Source organism: Dipodomys spectabilis, unplaced genomic scaffold (assembly GCF_019054845.1).
Source record: "Dipodomys spectabilis isolate Male_0828 unplaced genomic scaffold, ASM1905484v1 ptg000098l, whole genome shotgun sequence".
NCBI classification, from domain to species: Eukaryota; Metazoa; Chordata; class Mammalia; order Rodentia; family Heteromyidae; genus Dipodomys; species Dipodomys spectabilis.
In genome coordinates this window covers 4888488-4907219 of record NW_024870775.1, presented here as the reverse complement: position 1 = coordinate 4907219, position 18732 = coordinate 4888488, and the positions used below count along the sequence as shown (strand labels likewise).

The following is an 18732-nucleotide window of genomic DNA, read 5'->3' as shown; positions in this document are numbered from 1 at the left end:
ACAGCGGGAGACCGAAAGTCTGAGAACTCAAGGAGGTCAGGCCCCAAAGACATTCACGTATTACAGACATTGCGCCATCTGTCACCGACGGCGACACCGACATCCGGGCACCGCTGTCCGTGTGGTGCGCCGGAGGGGGGAGGGGGAGCGCGCGGCCAGGGGCTTTGTCTTTCCACTCGCGCTCCGCCCCCTTCTTAAAGGCGCCGTGCTCGGCCACGCCCGGGGATGCGCGGGTGGGACTGGACGGCTGCGAGGGATTGGCGGGAAGCAGCCTTCAGACTTTCTTCCAGCCTGAGCCCCGGCAGGGCGCAGCCTAAAGTTTTCTTCTCTGGACGAGATTGCGGTTGAGAGCTGGATAGTATTTTCCACTTGCTTCTAGTGGGTTCGCCGGAAAGGATCATGTAGGAATTTCTTTGAAAAACAAATGTTAAGAGGATAAACGCGTCATCTTCAGTGCTCAGGAGACTGAGGCAGAAAGAACAGAGTTAGAGCCAGATGGGGCTGCATAGCAACACCCTGTCTTTTTTTTGGGGGGTGGGGGTGGGGGACGATGTGGTTTAAGTGGCAGAGTGCTTGCCTAGCGATCACAAGGCCTTGAGTTCAAGCCCTATTACTACCAGAAAGACATTATCTTAAATATGTATGTATGTATGTATATATATGCTAAATGTAATATAAACCTTAATGCATTAAATAGTATCCACCAGCAACCTACCATATTCTAGCCTCTGTGCTATTAGTTATGGAGGAGAAATAGGATGCGAGAGGTTTCCTCGGAAATAAAACAGATAGGCTGGGGAAAATCCAGGCCTAGATGTAGCTCAGTGGAAAAGTGCTTCTTGCACATGTGCGACACTGGTTTGGGGGTTGGGGGGGGGATGGGAGAATACCTTCCCTTGTAAGGAATGTTCTAGATCAGTGCCTCCTCTAGTCACCTAGCAGGGAAGGAAGTAGATTTGCCCTTCCATTTCCCATTTTCCAGAGGACAGAGTGAAACCTCAGCCGACTTGACTGAGCACTGGAGTTGATTTAAGTAAGCCCTCTAAACCAGAAATGAAGAAAGAGCCTGGGAGACCAGAGAGCCCCAAGGGGAAGAGAATTGATTGTGGGGATTGAACTCACTAGTCACTGTCCCTGAGCTTTTTTGCTCAAGGCCAGTGCTCTACCACTTTGAGCCACAGCTTGACTTCTGGTTTTTAGATGGTTAATTGGAGATAACCACTTTGAGCCACAGCTTGACTTCTGGTTTTTAGAAGGTTAATTGGAGATAAGGAGTATCGCAGACTTTCCTGCTTGGCCTAGCTTCAAACCACTATCCTCAGGTTGAAGTCTCCTCCTGAGTAGCTAGGATTTCAGGTGTGAGCCCTGAGTGCCTGGCATCTGTGAGACTCTTACTGCCAATTAATGACCAGAAAGAAAGCTGGAAGTGGAACTGTGGCTCAAGTGGAAAAGCAGTAGCCTTGAGCACAAAAGTTCAGGGCCAGTACTTAGGCCCTGAGTTCAACCTTCCAGGACCAGCAAAAAAAAAAAAAAAAAAGAAGAAGAAGAAGGGTTTTGAGGCAGAAAGCCTAAGGCTCTCTTGAGAGAATTTACAAACTGGCAAATAACTTGTGGCCTTAACTTGGCTTTTTTTTTCTGTGGCCCAGGATGGCCACAGAAATTGCTAGCCTGAACTTCATACTACAGTTTAGAGGATGGTGAAGTGACGCTCAATGAAGGGGGGTGGGGGGCCTTCTCTTATGCCTTGATCATTTTCCTGCAGGTCCTCTGCAGGCTACATCTACTCCAGCCCTGATTCTGCTGTTTCCTGTTTGTTCTATGGGTTCCAACCCAACCTACCAGACTTCAGACTTCATTTATAGAAATTTAGTTCTTAAGTCTATCTGGTTTAGTTTTGTTTTTTTTTTAATTTATCTTGTTTTTTGGTCAGTTGTGGGCTTGAACTCTGGGCTTGGACACTTGCCCTGCGCTCTTCAGCTCAAGGCAAGCACTCTACCGCTTGAACCACAGTGCCACTTCCTGTTTTTTGGGGGGTTTTTTTTGGTCCAGTTGTAGGGCCTGAACTCTGGGCCTGGGTGCTGTCCCTCAGCTCTTCAGCTCACGGCTAATGCTCTACCACTTGAACTACAGCGCCACTTCCGGCTTTTTTCTTTTTTCTTATGTGGTGCTGAGGAATCCAGCCCAGGGCCTCATGCATGCAAGGCAAGCACTCTACCACTGAGCCACCTTCCCAGCCCCCACTTCTGGTTTTCTAGTGGTTTATTGGAAATAAGAGTCTCACAGACTTACCTGCTCGGGCTGGCTTTGAACAGTGATCCTCAGATCTCAGCCTCCTGAGTAGCTAGGATTGCAGGTGTGAGCCACCAGTGCGTGGCTTGGTTTAGTTTTTTGACACATCTTATTATGTATCCCAGGCAACCAAGGTAGCCTCCTGCCTAAGACTCCCAAATGCTGTGATTATAGACATGTGCCACCACACCCAGCAAAACCTGGTTATTTTTTATATTTGCTTACCAATTAGACATTCAATAGCTTTGGCTCTTTCAACATTAAAATGAAATTAGAATATACTGGGTCTAAGCAACATTGCTTTGTCCTCATAGCCATCCTGGCTCCTAGCTGGGTGGTGGGGGCTTTTCACCCAGTTCTGGAAAAGCCTAGAGGTGAGACAAGCCATTCTTTGAACTGCAGGTGTGTCACGTTGTTTGGCCCCAGGAAAAATCTGCTTCACAGACTAAGCGGAAGTATCATGCTGTTTAGCCCCAGGAAAGTTTTTCTTCAGAGAATGCTGGCCCCTGGTCAGTTCCCTAGACCTTTGCTTTGCTGACCTTGATTGTTCCTCTATAAAGTCTGCCTTTGTAGGGCTTGGGTCCCCATTCCAAGTTTTCAAAACTTTGTGCCAGCCACTTTCTGCACTGTAGGTCTTTAGGAGTCCACCTGCAGTAGCCAGCTTTCTATTTATTTTTATTTTCACTGCCAGTCTTGGGCTTGAACTCAGTCCCTGAGCTTCTTTTGCTCAAGGCTAGCACTCTACCACTTGAGCCATAGTGCCACTTCCAGCTTCTTCTGTTTATGTGGCACTGAGGAATTGAATCCAGGGCTTCATGTATGCTAGGCAAGCACTCTAAAATAAACTACATCCCCAGCCCCAGCTTTCTAATAAAGACTTACAATTCCATCTCTCAAAATGTGGCTTCTCTATATCTTGCTGATCAGATTCCTATATAACAAAAACCATCTTAGTTTATGTATAACTTAGAATTGAAGTATCTGTACTGCACCAGTGCCCGACTCTTCTTTAAAAATGTTAACATAGGGGCTGGGAAGGTGGCTCAGTGGTAGAGTGCCTGCCTTGCATGCATGAGGCCCTGGGTTCAATTCCCAGGAACCACATAAGCAAAAAGAAAAAAGCCAGAAGTGGTGCTGTGGCTCAAAAGGTAGAGCGCTAGCCTTGAGCTGAAGAACTGAGGGACAGCACCCAGGCCCAGAGTTCAGGCCCCATTGACCGGACCTCCCCCCCCCCAAAAAAAAAAATGTTAACATAGAGCCAGGCACCAGTGGCTCATGCCTGTAATCCTAGCTACTCAGGAGGCTGAGATCTGAGGATCTCGGTTCAAAGCCAGCCCCGGCAGGAACGTCCGTGAAACTCTTATCTCCAATAAACCACTAGAAAACCGGAAGTGGCACTGTAGCTCAAGTGGTAGAGCCGCTGGCCTTGCCTTGAGCTGAAGAGCTGAGGGACAGTGCTCAGGCTAAAAGTTCAAGCCCCACAACTGACCAAAAAAAAAGTTAACATAGCTGGGCACTGGTGGCTCATGCCTGTAATTCTAGCTACTCAGAAGGCTGAAATCTAAGGATCATGGTTCAAAAACAGCCCAGGCAGGAAAGTCCATGAGATTCTTATCTCAAATAAACCACCAGAAAACCAGAAGTGGCACTGTGGTTCAAGTGGTAGAGCGCAAGCCTCAAGCTGAAGAGCTCAGGGACAGCGCCCAGGCCCAGAACTCAAGCCCCACAGGAGGCTGAGATCTGAGGATCATGGTTAAAAGCCAGCCAGAGCAGAAAAGTCACCATCAGACTCTTATCTCCAATTTAACCACTCAAAAACCAGAAATGGTGCTGTGGCTCAAAGTAGTAGGGCACTAACCTTGAGCAAATAGCCCAGTGACACCACCCTGGGGCCTCAGTTCAAGCCCCACCCCCCAAAAAAATATGTCAACAACAACAACAACAACAAAAAAAACCCTTTTGCCGGCACAGTAGCTCATGCCTATAATCCTCTCAGGAAGCTGAGATCTGAAGATCAAGGTTCAAAGTCAGCCCAGGCAGAAAAGTCCTTAAGAATGTTATCTCACATTAATCATAGAAAAAGCTAGAAGTGGTGCCAGGACTCAAATGGTAGAGCACTAGCCTTGAGCAAAGAGCCCAGGGATGGGCTGGGAAGGCAGCTCAGTGGTAGAGTGCCTGCCTTGCATGCATGAGGTCCTGGGTTCGATTCCTCAGCACCACAAAAGCAGAAAAAGCTGGCTCTGTGGCTCAAGTGGTAGAGCTCTAGCCTTAAGTTGAAGAGCTGAGGGACAGCGCTCAGGCCCAGTTCAGGCCGCACAACTGACCAAAAACAAACAGCCCAGGGACATGCCCCAGGCCCGTAGTTCCAGCCCCAGGACTGGCATTGTTCTCTCAAAGTTCCCTCAGGTGTACAGGGATAAAGCAAAAGTTTCAAACAACTGCCATCAAGTGTACTCTCGTAAACCAGACCAACCCCAGGCTGGGCCTTCCCATCACTTCACAAGACTGGGCCACCCACCAGCCCTGCCATCCCCACAGCCTCAGAATGAAGCACTCACACCAACAAGACATATTTCAAATAGTTTAATTTTAAAAATATTCTATTCAGTGCTAAAATAAGTCTTCGCTCGTTGTTGCCCATTTCCATTTTTCTTAAACTTTTTTGAAACAAAAAATAAAATCACCAAGTTCAATTAAACATGCAGATTTCAAAGAAAAGGAACTCTCTAGAAAGTGTGAGCTGAGGGAGTACTGTGAGGCAGGTACTGTGGTCAGAACCTCCTATCTGTCCATCTTGGGGTGGAGCACAGAGGGAGGTGGGTGGCTGGAATGAAATGCATGGTGTGGCCAGATGTTAAGTGCGTTTGTGTTTGTGTTGGGGGAGTCTGGCAGTTCTGGCAGGCACAATCAGTCAGCAGCTAGCTGCCCCAGAGGCAGGGCTGCCTAGGCTTGGGCAGGAAGCCTGGGCACAGGAAATCCACATGAGCTTTGAACCTCCACCAAGGATGAGGGGCCTCCCCCTTACCTCCCTGGTCTCCACCAGTTCCTCAACAGCAGCAGGGCCTGGGCCCTGCTGGAAGTCTCCATTCACCTTCAAGTAACCTGGGGCGTGCTCTGCTCTAGAGGTACCTTCCATCTCCTCTTCCAGGCAGAGGGGCCTCAGTCCCCAGGGGTGGAAGCCGAGTATGCTCCTTTGGAGGTGATAGATGAATCTTGGGGTGGCTGGTGCTCCAGCCTACTTGGGGTATGAAAAGGCCCTGGGGTTCCTCTTCTCAGGAGCAAGCAGACAGGTGCCAGGGACAGGAAGATGATTGCTACAACCCCAAGCCCTCCCAGAAGGCTGCCTGTGTGGGCTCTGCACCACAGTGCTTGCCCAGCCCAGCAGCGGCACAGCTAGGGCTGGAATGCAATAAATAGAGGCGGGCAGGAGGTGTAGGGGCAGGAGGTGCTAGCTCTCCGATGTGCTCTGCACCTCCCCAGGCTGCAGCATGTCTGGCTGGTCTACACAAAAGCGCTTCAGGGGTGGGGCTCCCGAGTCTTCTTCTTCCTCTGCCATCTAGGAGGAGCCAGAGCAGGAGTAGCAGACTGGTCAGTCTACCACCCGCAGGCTCCACCCACACCCCCATGACAGATGACCCTGAATTCACCAGTCCCTTGGCCCTGCCTTCACCAGAGGCTGTGACTCCTTACCTGCATTTCCAGAGGGACTGGCTCTTCCTTTGTGAGGGTGGGGGGCTCATCGGCAACTTCCGAGGCAGGCAGGGAGGGCTCTGAAAAGCAGCAAGGTCAGCCTTAGTATAGGCCTTGGCAGGGGAAACTTTCCTATAAGTGTCAAGGAAGACTATAGGAAAGGGGAGATTGTGTAACAGGAAGACAGAGCCAGACTGGGACACAGATGCCTCTCAGAAGCAGGCTACATGCCACGGATGAGTGTTCCACTTGGAACTATCCCGCCCAGGCAAGAAAGTCTCTTGGAGACATCTCCAATTAACCAGCAGGAAAACAGAAGTGGAGCTGTGCTCAAAGTGGTAAAGCACTAGCCTTGAACACATACACAGAAAAAAAGCCTGAAGCCTGGTGCTGGTGGTTCACACCTGTAATCCTAGCTACTCAGGAGGCTGAGAACTGAGGATCACGGTTCAAAGCCAGCCCAGGCAGGAAAGTCCATGAGACTCTTATCTGCAATAAACTATTCACAAAATGGGAAGTGGTGCTGTGGCTCAAGTGGTAGAGTGCTCGCCTTGAGCTGAGGAGCTGAGGGATAGCACCCAGGCCTAGAGTTCAAGCCCCATGACTGACCAAAAAAAAAAGCCTGAGCTATTACAAGTAGCTGGACCTGCTAGGCCAAGGCACGCTCTAACCACCCTTGTGTTCCAAAGACAAATGACTGGCCCTCCACAACTCACCCTCTAAGGTCTCCTGGCCCAGCGTAGGGGGCTGGGAGTCATCTGTGCGGAAGTCGGAGGTGTGGGCTGGGCTCAGGGACTCACTTGGCTGGGGGCTGGGGCTCGAGTTGGTACTGCTGTCCACCTTGAGCTGATAGGCGTCCGACACTGAGCTCTGGTTGCTGTTCTCATCTGTGGACCAAACACAGCAAAGTCAACGCAGGAGGAGCTGGGTGCCAAGGAGGACCCATACCTCATAGATGGCCATGGACATGAAGGGTATGTGATCATGGCTGGGGTGCTCTCAAAAAGGACAAGCCCTGTCATGGCTCCTGTATACTGTGGATCACCTCCAGAGCCTATGGTGATCAAGATGTCCCATCTCACTACCCAAGTATTGTAAGCGCTGCAGTCAGCCAAAAAACTAATGTAAGGTCTGCCGAGACTTAACCACTTCATGACTGCCTACCCTTCCAGCTCCAGCCTGGCATTTTCATGTCCCATGGGAAAGGACAACTCCTCTGGCAATCCTGGTACCCGAAGGAGCCTGGTGATGTCTGCAGGTAGTCAGCTAAGGCCCTGAGGCCCCAAGAAGAGGGATTATGCAGGGGCTATATCTGAAGGCTTAAAGTGACCAAAGCAGTCTCTCCCTGCAGCCCCAGTCCAAGTCTTGCTGTCTCAGGCAGGCCTTTGATGATGGCCACCTAACAACTTCCAGTCTTGTGTCTCTAGCCTTTGTGCTGCTCCCAGTGGCTCCTGCAGTCTTCAAGGCACATCTAACACCCCTTGCTCCCTCAGGCACACAGGATGCCTGCTTCAACACTCAAGGTCCATCTACTTGGACCTCAGTGTGCTAAGCTTTCCTATGACCCCTGACTGCAGCAGGTAGACCCTATGTGCAGTGCTGCTTTGTGCCCAGTGGCCTCTGCAGCTTGTGCTGGTCTAACTGCCCTTCTCAGTCTCCCAGAAGACCAATGTGCCATGCCTCAGAAGAGGCGCTGCCTCAACACCCTGATGCTTCTGTAGGTCCCCTGAGCACCACTGAGGTTCTTTCTGTTTGTTTTGTCAGTCATGGAGCTGAGTCATGGGAACCTAGAGCCTGGGTGCTGTCCCTGAGCTCTTTTGCTCAAGGCTGGCACTCTACCACTGAGCCACAGCGCCACTTCCAGTTTTCTGGTGGTTAATTGGAGATAAGAGTCTCATGGATATTCCTGCCCAGCCTGGATTTGAACCATGACCCTCAGATCTCAGCCTTCTGAGTGGCTAGGATTATAGGTATGAGCCACCGGTGCCTAGTGAGGTTCTTACTTCACACTGTTTCTGGCCTCCTGTGGGCACCAGATGTCACAGATGGGCAGGCTGCTGATCCCTGCCCCTCCCTGAGGAAGGAAGGTCACAGGAGGGGCTCTGGCATTGCTAAATGAAGAAGACACCAAGACCACAGGCTGGGAAATGCAGCAGTGCAGTCCCCAGCAGTGACTATCACTCCCCACAGCAACTAGAGCCCACCCTCCTTTCTCCATTACATCAATGGCAGGTGGGGGGAGGGGAAGGGGAGGATCTACATCCATAAGAGAGATGGTAAGCCTGTAGCCCTCCTTCCAAGCCCCCCATCACCCCCCTCTTTCTTGGTGCTCATACTGAGCTTGAATTCAGTCTGGGTACTCTCCCTTAGCTTTTTTGCTCAAAGCTGGCACTCTACCACTTGAAACACAGCTCCACTCTGACTTTTTTTTTTTGGTGGGGGGGTCAGATTCAGGGCTTCTACTCGGGGCATGGGTGCCACCATGAGCTCTTTTTGCTCAAAGCTAGTGCTCTACCACTTTGAGCCACAGTGTCACTTCTGTTTTCTGTTGGTTTATTGGAGATAACAGTCTCATGGACTTTCCTGCCCTGGCTGGCTTTGAACCACAATCTTTAGATCTCAAACTCCTTAGTAGCTAGGATTACAAGTGTGAACCACCAGCACCTGGCTTACTTCCAGCTTTTTGCTGGTTAGTTGGAACTGGAGTCTCATAGACATTTCTGTCCAATCTGGCTTTGAACCTTAATCTTCAGATTTCAGCCTTCTGATTAGGTAGGATTACAGGTATGAGCCACAGGTACCCCCCCCCCCCATGTTTATTATGAAGGGACTAAGGTATGTCCCTGTGGGCTCTGGCAAACCTTCCCTGGAACTGCCTTCAGCAGGGATGACAACAACCACGGTCTGGTTTACATGAAGAGCAGATAAAGGTAAATCTGGAAATGGAACTGAAGGCATCTTATACACTAAGATGTGAAATACCCCAAGAGGTAATGTCACAGTAGCAGGATGACACAGGCAAGGCTGGCTTAGGGCAGAAGCCTGGGCTTTGGGTAGCTTTATGATCTAAGATAGGATCATATAATTGCCATTCACAAAAAGAAGAGGGGGGAGAGTAGAGTTCAGTGGCCAAAAACTGGCTTAGCCCGTGCTGGAATGCAATGCCTGAGTTCCATCCTAGCACCTCAAAAAGTAAAAAAGAAAAGAATTCTGATCCAGAACACCAGGCCTTCTGTGTGATACATCACTACTATGTACGTCATGTACCTTTCCATTCCTGGCTTCAGCTACACTGACTTGCATCCTCCCCACCCCCGCAAGGTAGACACAGATACAACTCACCCTGGAATTCAAGGAGGAGAGAGCGATTGGCAGAGGCTTCAGAGGGAAAGCCATTAGGTTCCCGGGTTGCTGAACTGTTGGATTTTGACTTTTCTTTCTAGAAAAGAAAAAAAAAAAAAAAAAAAGGAATATGACAGTCAAGCAAGAGCCTCAGAAGAGGGAGGAGGGCTGAGAGTGCACAGGACAGGCAGAAAGGATGCATCCAGCAAGGACAGCAGCAAAGTGCAACGTGCCAGGAGGGGATTTTGCTTCTGAGCTCCCATGCTGCTCTTTAGTCCAACCAGCACTTCCTCGCTGAGTCTTCCCTGTGATAGGACTGGAAGCATGAGCATCCCGCTGGCACCCTGCTCTGCTGCAGCTGGACCAGAGGAGGCACCACATCACTTCAGACAACATGCTGCCAGATGGTACAGGGCCCTTCAGTGCCCTCATATCCCCTCCCTGAAGCAGGGTCCAGGGAAGATGTAATTGTGTGACCACAGTAGAAAGGGTAGGCAAGCATGAGTTTGCCACAGCAAGGGTGAAGAAATAACACATCCAAGCATTTGCAAATGAGCATTTATTCCAAGAGCCCAATGATTTCTGAGTTGTCTCAAGTCGGCCAGTGTGCTCTCGTGTGCATGCTCTCTCTCCCTCCCTCTCTCTCCTCTCTCTCTATCTCTCTGTCTCTCTCTCGTTGATTGTAGGGCTTGAACTCTGGGCCTGGACACTGTCCCTGAGCTCTTCAGCTCAAGTCAAACACTACCACTTGAGCCACAAGTGACTTCCAGTGTTCTGATGGTTAATTGGAGATAAGAGTCTCACAGACTTCCTGCTGGGCTGGCTTTGAACCATGATCCTCAGATCTCAGCCTCCTGAGTAGCTAGGATTACAGGCGTGAGCCACTGGTACCCAACCAGCTCTATCTTTTTGTACATGTCTATTTATTGAGGGCATACTTACTATATGAGCCTGAACTCTGGGCCTGTGCACTGTCCTTCAGCTCTTCAGGTCAAGGCTAGCGCTCTACCACTTGAGCCACGGCGCCACTTCTGGCTTTTTCTGCTTATATGGTGCTAAGGAATTGAACCCAGGGCCGCATGCATGCAAGGCAAGCACTATAACATTGAGCCACCTTCCCAGCTTAGATTTTTTTAAGCTTTGGCAACTATGTAACCTTGCACTGGAGGTCTAAATCAGCCAGTGGGCATGCATTTGGGTATCCATGCAACTACACTGATAAACTTGTTGGGCAGCCTAGACTGTGCTAGATAGTGAAGCAGGAAGGGTGAAGAAGAGGGATGAGCTGGGCACTGGTTGTTCATGCCTGTAATCCTAGCTAGTTAGGAGGCTGATATCTGAGGATCATGGTTCAGCCATGGACTTTTCTGCCAGGGCTGGCAGAAAAGTCTAAGTGGTACTCTTATCTCCAATTAACCACCAGAAAACCAGAAATGGCACTGTGGCTCAAGTGGTAGAGCACTGGCCTTGAACTGAAGAGCTAAGGGACAGCACCCAGGCCCAGAGTTCAAGCCCCACGATGGACAAAAAAAAAAAAAAAAAAAGCAAGCAAGCAAGAAAAATAATAATAAAAGCAATGAGGGGGTAAAATAAATCAAGCAAAGGCCGGGTGCCAGTGGCTCACGCCTGTAATAATCCTAGCTACTCAGGAGGCTGAGATCTGAGGATCAGGGTTCAAAGCCAGCTCGGGCAAGGAAAGTCCCGTGAGACTCTTATCTCCAATAAACCACTAGAAAACCGGAAATGGCGCTGTGGCTCAAGCAGTGGAGCTTGCCTTGAGCTGAAGAGCTGAGGGACAGCGCCCAGGCCCAGAGTTCAAGCCCCATGACTGAAAAAAATAAATAAATAAGTAAATCAAGCAAAGTCTTGCCCAGGCCAGTGACAGAGTATAGCAAGAAGTATTTTCAATTCATTTGGAGAAACAAATTCTTTTATAACTAAAAGAGACATTCAAAATAAAAAGAAGTGCCTTATTGTTATTCTGGTTTCTTCCACACTTACCTCCTTGCTGTCTGTCACAGGAACCCATTTAAATATCCGAAGGGATGTGTCACCCACAGTCACCCACTTTTTCTCCCTAAAGAAAGACATTTCTTAATATTAACAGCAGAATAAAACCAATTTTCTGTCCATTAACTTGTACTTTTCCATTTCTCAAGAGATCACCCTTGAATCTGAGATGCCTTCTGAACTCCCATCGAATTATTCTTGGAGCTGCGTTGGGGAAGGCATTGTGCAGTTTGCAGCTGGAAGATCGCTGGGGGCTGTTGGGGGCAGAGAGTAAACAGCACAAGTTACTCTTTTTCGGTCTGAGACCAGGACTGAAACTCGCTATCGAATGCTTGCTTTCACTCACTGGCTGGTACTCTCCCACCTGAGCCACATCTTAAACCCACAAGTTACTCTTTTCTCTGCATATGTGAGCCCCAGGGAGAGGAAAGGCTGTCAGCCATTTATCAGGGAGAACCCTGCTCATCACCAACCTAGGCCCCTTTGCACCAAAATGACCCTGGAAGTCACTTAGAGATTTCACTGCCAGTGGGGCTGCTGGCAACGGCTCTCCCTTCTGTACCCATAAGCTTCTGCCAGTTTCTTCTTGCCCTTGTTCAATGGCATGAGATTTTCCTTCTTTTATACTGTTTTGACCTTTCAGCTAATTTACAAAGTTGTAACTTCAATAAAGATTATAGGCAAATAATGCATACTCCAAGTCCCTGTCTTTCCTACTAATAATATAGACTAGCAGAAATAACATAGGGGGAGAATTTTTTTTGTGCCAGTACTTGGTCTTGAAATCAAGGCCTGGGCTTGTCCCTTAGTTTTTTTCCTTCAAGGCTAGCACTCTGCCATTTGAGCCACACCTCCATTTCCAGCTTCTTGATGGTTAACTGTAGACTAGAGTCTCATGAACTTTCCTGCCTAGGCTGGCTTTGACCTCAGCTTCCTGAGTAGCTAGGAATAGGTATAAGCAACCAGCACCCAGATGGTTTCTGTTGTTGATTAAAATACGATTTTGCAATAGAGCCCACACTGGCAATGAGTCTTCTGATGTCTCTGTCTCAGCCTCCTGAGTGCTAGAATTACAACATGTACCACCACCATGCCCAACAGATTTTTATTTTTTATTTTTGGTCAGTCACAGGGCTTGATTCAGGGTCTGGGTGCTGTCCCTGAGCTTTTCTTCTCAAGGCCAGTGCTCTACACGTTTAAGTCATAGCTCCACTTCCAGTTTTCTGGTGATTAACTGGAGGTAAGAGACTCATGGACTTTCCTGCCTGGCCTGGCTTTGAACTACATTCCTCAGATCTCATTCTCCTAATTAGCTAGGATTACACCCATAAGCTACCAGTGCCCGGTGTTGTAACAGACTCTTTCTGTGCCAATCCTGGGGCTTGAACTCAGAACCTGGGCATTGTCACTGAGACTTTTTTCCCCCACAAGACTAGCAATCTACCACTTGAGCCACAGCTCTATTTCTAGCTTTTTGGTGGTTAACAGGAGATATGAGCTCACACCGGCTTTCCTGCCCAGGTTTCAAACCATGATCCTAAGATCCCAGGCTCCTGAGTAGTTAGGACTATGTGCTTGACTCACTGGTACCCACAGGTGGCTCTGCCTATAATCCTAGCTTATTTATATCCCCATATCCTTATCTCTCTTTTTATATACAGCAAACTCTGAGAGATAGGGATACGGCTCAGTGGAGGTAGAGGGCTTGCTTAGCATGACCAATGCTCATAGTATAATTCCCTGTACACACACACACACACACACACACACACACACACACACACACGCCATGATAAATTTAGAAATAATTTCTAAAGGTTAGAATGTGTTTGTGACTTTAAATAAGCATCATTATCCCACAATACTGTGAAATTTGTGAAATTTATGTAATCACTTAATCACAATAAAAAATTGCAAAAAAAAAAAGAAGAAATAATTTCTAAGTCTCCATCTTCCATGTAAGGGTCTCCACAGGGGATAATCACAAGAAAGCCTGGTGCTGGTGTCTCACACCTACAATCCTAGCAACTCAGGAAGCTGAGATCTGAAGATCCCCGTTCAAAGCCAGTCCAAACAGGAAAGTCCATGAGACTGTTATCTCCAATTAGCCAGCAGAAAACCAGAAGTGGAGCTGTGCTCAAAGTAGTAAAGCACTAACCTTGCACAAAAAAACTCAGGAACAGTGCCCAGGTCTTGCTAGTCTGGAGGGGGGGCGGGGAATCAAGAATACATACAAAAAAAAAAAAAAAAAGAGACAGTAACTACTCGGGAGAATATTTCAAATTTCAACTCTGAAGTTAAGCTTTGTAGAAATCTTTGTCTCTAAGTATCTTGAGACATGGAATATGGCAGAGATTACCACCATATTCAGAAAATAAAAGCACAAGAAGGAATGAATATCTTGCCTAAGTTCACTGTCTAAATAACTGTTAATGTCTCAGAAGTCTATCTAGATCCAATTAAAACTAAATTTGCTGTTCTGGACTTATACCTTCAATACAACTTTTACTTTTTTTGAGAGGGGAACTGGGGTTTGAACTCAGGGTTTTGCACTTGTAAAAACAGGTACTGGGAAGGCAGCTCAGTGGTAGAGTGCTTGCCTTGCGTGCATGAGGCCCTGGGTTTGGTTCCTCAGCACCACATAAGCAGAAAAAGCCAGAAATGGTGCTGTGGCTCAAGTGATAGAGCACTAGCCTTGAGCTGAAGAGCTGAGGGAGGGACAGCGCCCAGGTCGAGTTCAGGCCCTATGACCTACCAAAAAAAAAAAAAACATGCAGGTAGTCTTATCACTTGAACCATGTCTTCATCCCTTTTTGTTTTAGCTTAGTTTTCAGACAAGGTCTCACTCTTTTGCCTTGTCTGGCCTAGGACCACAATCTGCCTATCTCCACCTCCCAAGGAGCTGGGACTACAGATGTGCACCTCCATAATGTTGTTGTGCATTTAAATGATAGGGTCTCTTTTATTGTTTTTGTTTTTGGTGGGTCATGGGACTTGAACTCAGGGCCTGGTCTCTCTTTTGCTCAAGGCACAGGCTTGGAACCACAGCACCACTTTGTTTTCTGGTGGTTAATTGTAGATAAGAGTCTCACAAGCCGGGTGCTGGTGGCTCATGCCTGTAATCCTAGCTATTCAGGAGGCTGAGATCTCAGGATCGTGGTTCAAAGTCAGCCCAGGGGGTGGGGAAGGTGGCTCAGTGATAGAGCGCTTGCCTTGCATGCTCGAGGCCCTGGGTTCGATTCCTCAGCACCACATAAGCAAAAAGAAAAAAGCTGGAAGTGGTGCTGTGGCTCAAGTGGTAGAGCGCTAGCCTTGAGCTGAAGAGCTGAGGGACAGCGCCCAGGCCCAGAGTTCAGGCCCCACGACCAGACCCCCCCCCCAAAAAAAAGAGAAAAACAAAAACAAAAAAACAAAGTCAGCCCAGGCAGGAAAGTCCGTGAGGCTCTTATCTCCATTAAACCACTAGAAAACCGGCAGTGGCGCTGTCGCTCAAGCGGTAGAGCACTTGCCTTGAGCTGAAGAGCACAAGGACAGTGCCCAAGCCCAGAGTTAAAAAAAAAAAAAAAGAATTCTCACAGACTTTCCTGCCTGGGCTTCAAACCCTGATTCTCAGATCTTAGCCTCCTGATTAGCTAGGATTACAGGTGTGAGACACCAGTCCCCAGCTGATAGGTCTCTTATTAATTCAAGATCCAATTGCCTCAACTTCCCCAGTGCTAGAATTACAGGTATGCAGCACTGTACCAGCCTCTTCAATACATGTTATGGCTTGTGAATCAATGTATGTGGAAATGTAATAAAGGAGATTCCTTTCTGAAATATGACAGGCAGAGAATGAATCTGCTTGCTCTCAGGGCTCCTGGTGTCCTAAAGTACTGCCTGCTGTCACTAAGGAACTAGAACCAAGGTCAGGGATCTGCTGTCACAGGCCTGAACCAACTTCTGAAAGTTTCAAGTATGAATCTGAAGTTACAAATTAGAGTGGGGGAAAAACTAGCTGCTGTTTTCTAGAAAATGCTGACATCACAGGAAATTTAAAGAGGCTGCTAAAAGCACACCTGGTGGCTCACTTATGTAATCCCAGATACTCAGGAGGCTGAGATCAAAGGATCACAGTTCATAGCAAGCCAGGGCAGGAAAGGCTGTGAGGTTCTTATGTTTAGCCACTAAAATGTCAGTAGTGAAGCTGTGGCACAATTGGTAGAGCAAGCCTTTAGCAAAAAAGTTCAGGGATGGAACCCAAGCCAGGAGTTCAAGCCCCAGGACCAACACACCAACCCCACCCACCCACACACCCTTGGATTCCACGCAGAAGGGAATGCATGAGTTACTTAACCAGTATTTACTGAGTTGGAGATGCAGGAGACTCTCGGGTGTAGAGCAGGTTTTGGACAAACAGGGTGGAGGGAGAGGCCTGCGGGATTTCCAAGACTCTGAATTCATAACTGATTAGCTAGAGAAAAGGGTCCAAGAGGGAAGTCCAATGGACGAGTCCCCCGAGTTCCTGAAGCAGAACAGGGCCCAGGTGGCATTTGCGAACGGTTCCGGTTCCGGCGTCCGAGGCCAGGCTTGGCTCCATTCCCACGATCCCGCCTGCTCCAAGGCAGGCAGACAAACAGACTCCCGCCAAAGCTCAACGACTTAAGACTCAGCGGACTGGGCTCCCGCGACGGTGGCCAGGGAGGTTAGGAGACGCCGGCTTAGGAGCTGGGACGCGCTCAGAGACCCAGAACCTGGTAGGAGCGGGCTGCACGCCAAAGCGACGCGCAGGCCCCGCCCCGCGGCGCGCGTAAGAGACGGGGAGGGGGGGAAGAGGGGAGGGGTGGGCCCTCAGGCCGGCAGGCCCGCCGATTGGCCAGGGACGGCGCGCCCTCTGCCCTCACGCCGACGCCAGCGCACTCTCCTCCCGCTTTTTCCTACACCCCCTCCCCCAGCGCCGGCCGCTGGAGTCCCACCCGGCCCGTGTGCCCGGCGCTTGGCGGAGCCGGGACCTCCGACCCCTGCCAGCGTCCCGACTCCCGCCCCTCACCATTTCCGCACTTTCTCGATGGCCGCCATCACCTTCTTGATGTCGTCCTTGGCCCGGCTGCGGGTCTCGGCCCGAACCGACCGGCCCGACATGGCGGCGGCGGGAGCGGCGGGGGCCAGGACACTGCTCCCAAGACGCGGGGAGTCTCGCGCCTCACGCGTCGCCGCCGCCGCCGCCGCAGCGTCACCGCAGCCGTCGCCCCCTCCGTGCGCGCGTGCGCGAGGGAGCGCGCGCACCCGCCCGCCCCGTGGGGCTGGAGGACTCGCGCGCCTGCGCACCCTGCCCCGGGCGGCCCAGCCGGGCCCCAGAGGCCCTCGGGCGCCCTTAGGGCCCAAGGTGTGCTGTTGGCGGCCGCACGTGCCGTGGGCCAGGCGAGGCGCGAGGTGCTGCTAGTGCAGTTCTGGATCTTTCCCTGAGGCTAGGGGTTCAGAGATAATCAACTTCCTGCCCCTGCTGCTTTTGATGTTCTTAAAGCCATCAAGGTTCCGTACCACATTCCCTTTCTTGCAGGCGGGCCCCATCAGCCCTAGCCAATCTACTCTGCAGACGTGGGGAATTTCACACCTTTCTGCAGGATTTCACCTCGCCTGCGCTTGCGCGCATGCAAAAGCAAGGCAGAAGCTACCAGGGCAGAAGCTACCGTGGCCTCCAAAGCCCTTGGGCTCCCCTGGCTCCTCCCTACTGCCCTGCCCTCTGCTGTGTCTGCACAGCACCCTCCTCTCTCATGTGGAAACCACTAGACCTCAGGGTCTGTGAGCTTACGGTTCCTCTCACAGGGTGCACCCAGCCCTGATTCTGAAAATTGGTGAGGCAGGAGGATGAGCCATGTAAACCATAACGCGCCTAGCAGATGGAATACCTTTGGCTTCTGGTGCCACTGTCCTGCCTGTGCGCTGTGTGTCTGTACCAGGGCTTGAACTCAGGGCCCGGGCACTGTCTCTGAACTCTATCTCAAACCTGGTGTTCTACCACTTGAGCCATGGCTCCACTTCCCACTCTTTGTTAGTTTATAGATGATAAATCTCATGGATATCCCAGACTGGCTTCAAACCATGATCCTCAGATCTCAGCCTACTGAGTAGCTGGGATTATAGGCTTGGGCCACCAGTGCAGGAATCTCCCTCCCCCCTTTTTTAATTTTTATTTTTTTATTCAGTACTGAGGTTTGAACTTGGTCTTCTCCTTTGGCTTATTTGCTGGCCTGGCATTCTATCACTTGAGCCACAACTGCAGTCCTGCTTTTGCTGGTTATTTATATTTTATGTCAGTTGTGGGGCCTGAACTCCAGGGCCTGGGCACTGTACCTCAGCTCTTCAACTCAAGGCTAGAGCTCTACCACTTGAGTCACAGGGCCACTTCTGGCTTTTTCTGCTTATGTGGTGCTGAGGAATTGAACCCAGGGCCTTATGCATGCAAGGCAAGCACTCTACCACTGAGCCACCTTCCTGGTTATTGTGGAAGGAGGGACTTTTCTGTCAAGCCCAGCTCAGAACCTACTTTGTTAGAAACTGGAAATAGGATTAAAAAACCAGACTCCATCAATCACCATCATCAATCATCACTTTCAGAGTTAACATCTGTCATCTTGAGTTTGTTGCTGAAAGTTTTATCCTGTATCTGAGCTTCAAATGCCTGAATCATATCAGACATGATGATGCAGGCTTGTAGTCCCGGCATCACAGGAGGCTAAAACAAGATTTCTTGATCCCTGGAGTCTCAGGCCAGTCTGAGCTACACAGAGATCCCATCTCAAAAATCAAATCAAGATGGGCACTGGTTGCTTATACCTGTAATCCTAGCTACTCAGGAGGTTAAGATATAAGGATCATGGTTCAAAGCCAGCCCAGGCAGGAAAGTCTGTGAGACTCTTATCTCCAATTAACCACCAGAAAACCAGAAGTGGTACTATGGCTCAAGTAGTAGAGCATTTGCCTTAATCTGCAAGAGCTCATGGCAGAGCCCAGGCTTACAGTTCAAGCCCACAACCAACAAAAAATAAAAATAAAAGAGCAAACCAAGTAGGTTTGGAAATGTGGCTTAGTGGTACAGTGCTTGCCTAGCATGCATGAAACCCGGGGTTTGATTCCTTAGGATCACATAAACAGAAAAAGTCGGAAGTGGTGCTGTGGCTCAAGAAGTTTAGGGACAGTACCCAGATCCTGGAGTTCAAGCGCCAGGACTGGGGGCGGGAGGGGGGGGGAGACAAACCAAAGACCTACTGGGGTTGTCAAACCTATTGGCTGGATAGACACCTTGGTAGGTATGCCTGTGTCCCCATTAGTGTTAGCACAGTCTGCAGATTCCGAGGCAGAGGATGCTGCACCTCACACTCTGTGAGTGAGCTGGATGTAAAAGACCTGGTGAGGGCCTGG

At 49.7% G+C, this 18732-nt stretch overlaps 1 protein-coding gene and 1 non-coding gene across 2 annotated transcripts; one reads left to right on the top strand and one right to left on the bottom strand.

Annotated features, from left to right (window-relative positions):
• The first annotated feature begins 3318 nt into the window (after positions 1-3318).
• Trnaa-ugc lies at positions 3319-3399 on the top strand. The gene has a single exon. It is a non-coding gene; the product is annotated as a tRNA-Ala (tRNA).
• A 1458-nt stretch (positions 3400-4857) lies between these two features.
• Positions 4858-16554, bottom strand: Bcl7b (BAF chromatin remodeling complex subunit BCL7B). Its single transcript, XM_042686491.1, has 6 exons — positions 16361-16554; positions 11323-11398; positions 9322-9418; positions 6696-6866; positions 5980-6059; positions 4858-5845 (listed from the first exon to the last, which is right to left on the bottom strand). The coding sequence occupies exons 1-6, from the start codon at positions 16450-16452 to the stop codon at positions 5738-5740; spliced, it is 624 nt and encodes a 207-aa protein (XP_042542425.1). The 5' UTR covers positions 16453-16554; the 3' UTR covers positions 4858-5737.
• Positions 16555-18732: the final 2178 nt, after the last annotated feature.

What these genes read in the sequence shown, in the direction of transcription:
- Bcl7b (XM_042686491.1), bottom strand. Translation starts at nt 16,452, where the DNA reads ATGTCGGGCCGGTCGGTTCGGGCCGAGACCCGCAGCCGGGCCAAGGAC. An exon ending in ATCGAGAAAGTGCGGAAATG is followed by an intron (nt 11,399 to 16,360) that starts GTGAGGGGCGGG and finishes GTCTTTCTTTAG; the next exon opens with GGAGAAAAAGTGGGTGACTG. An exon ending in CTGTGACAGACAGCAAGGAG is followed by an intron (nt 9,419 to 11,322) that starts GTAAGTGTGGAA and finishes TTTCTTTTCTAG; the next exon opens with AAAGAAAAGTCAAAATCCAA.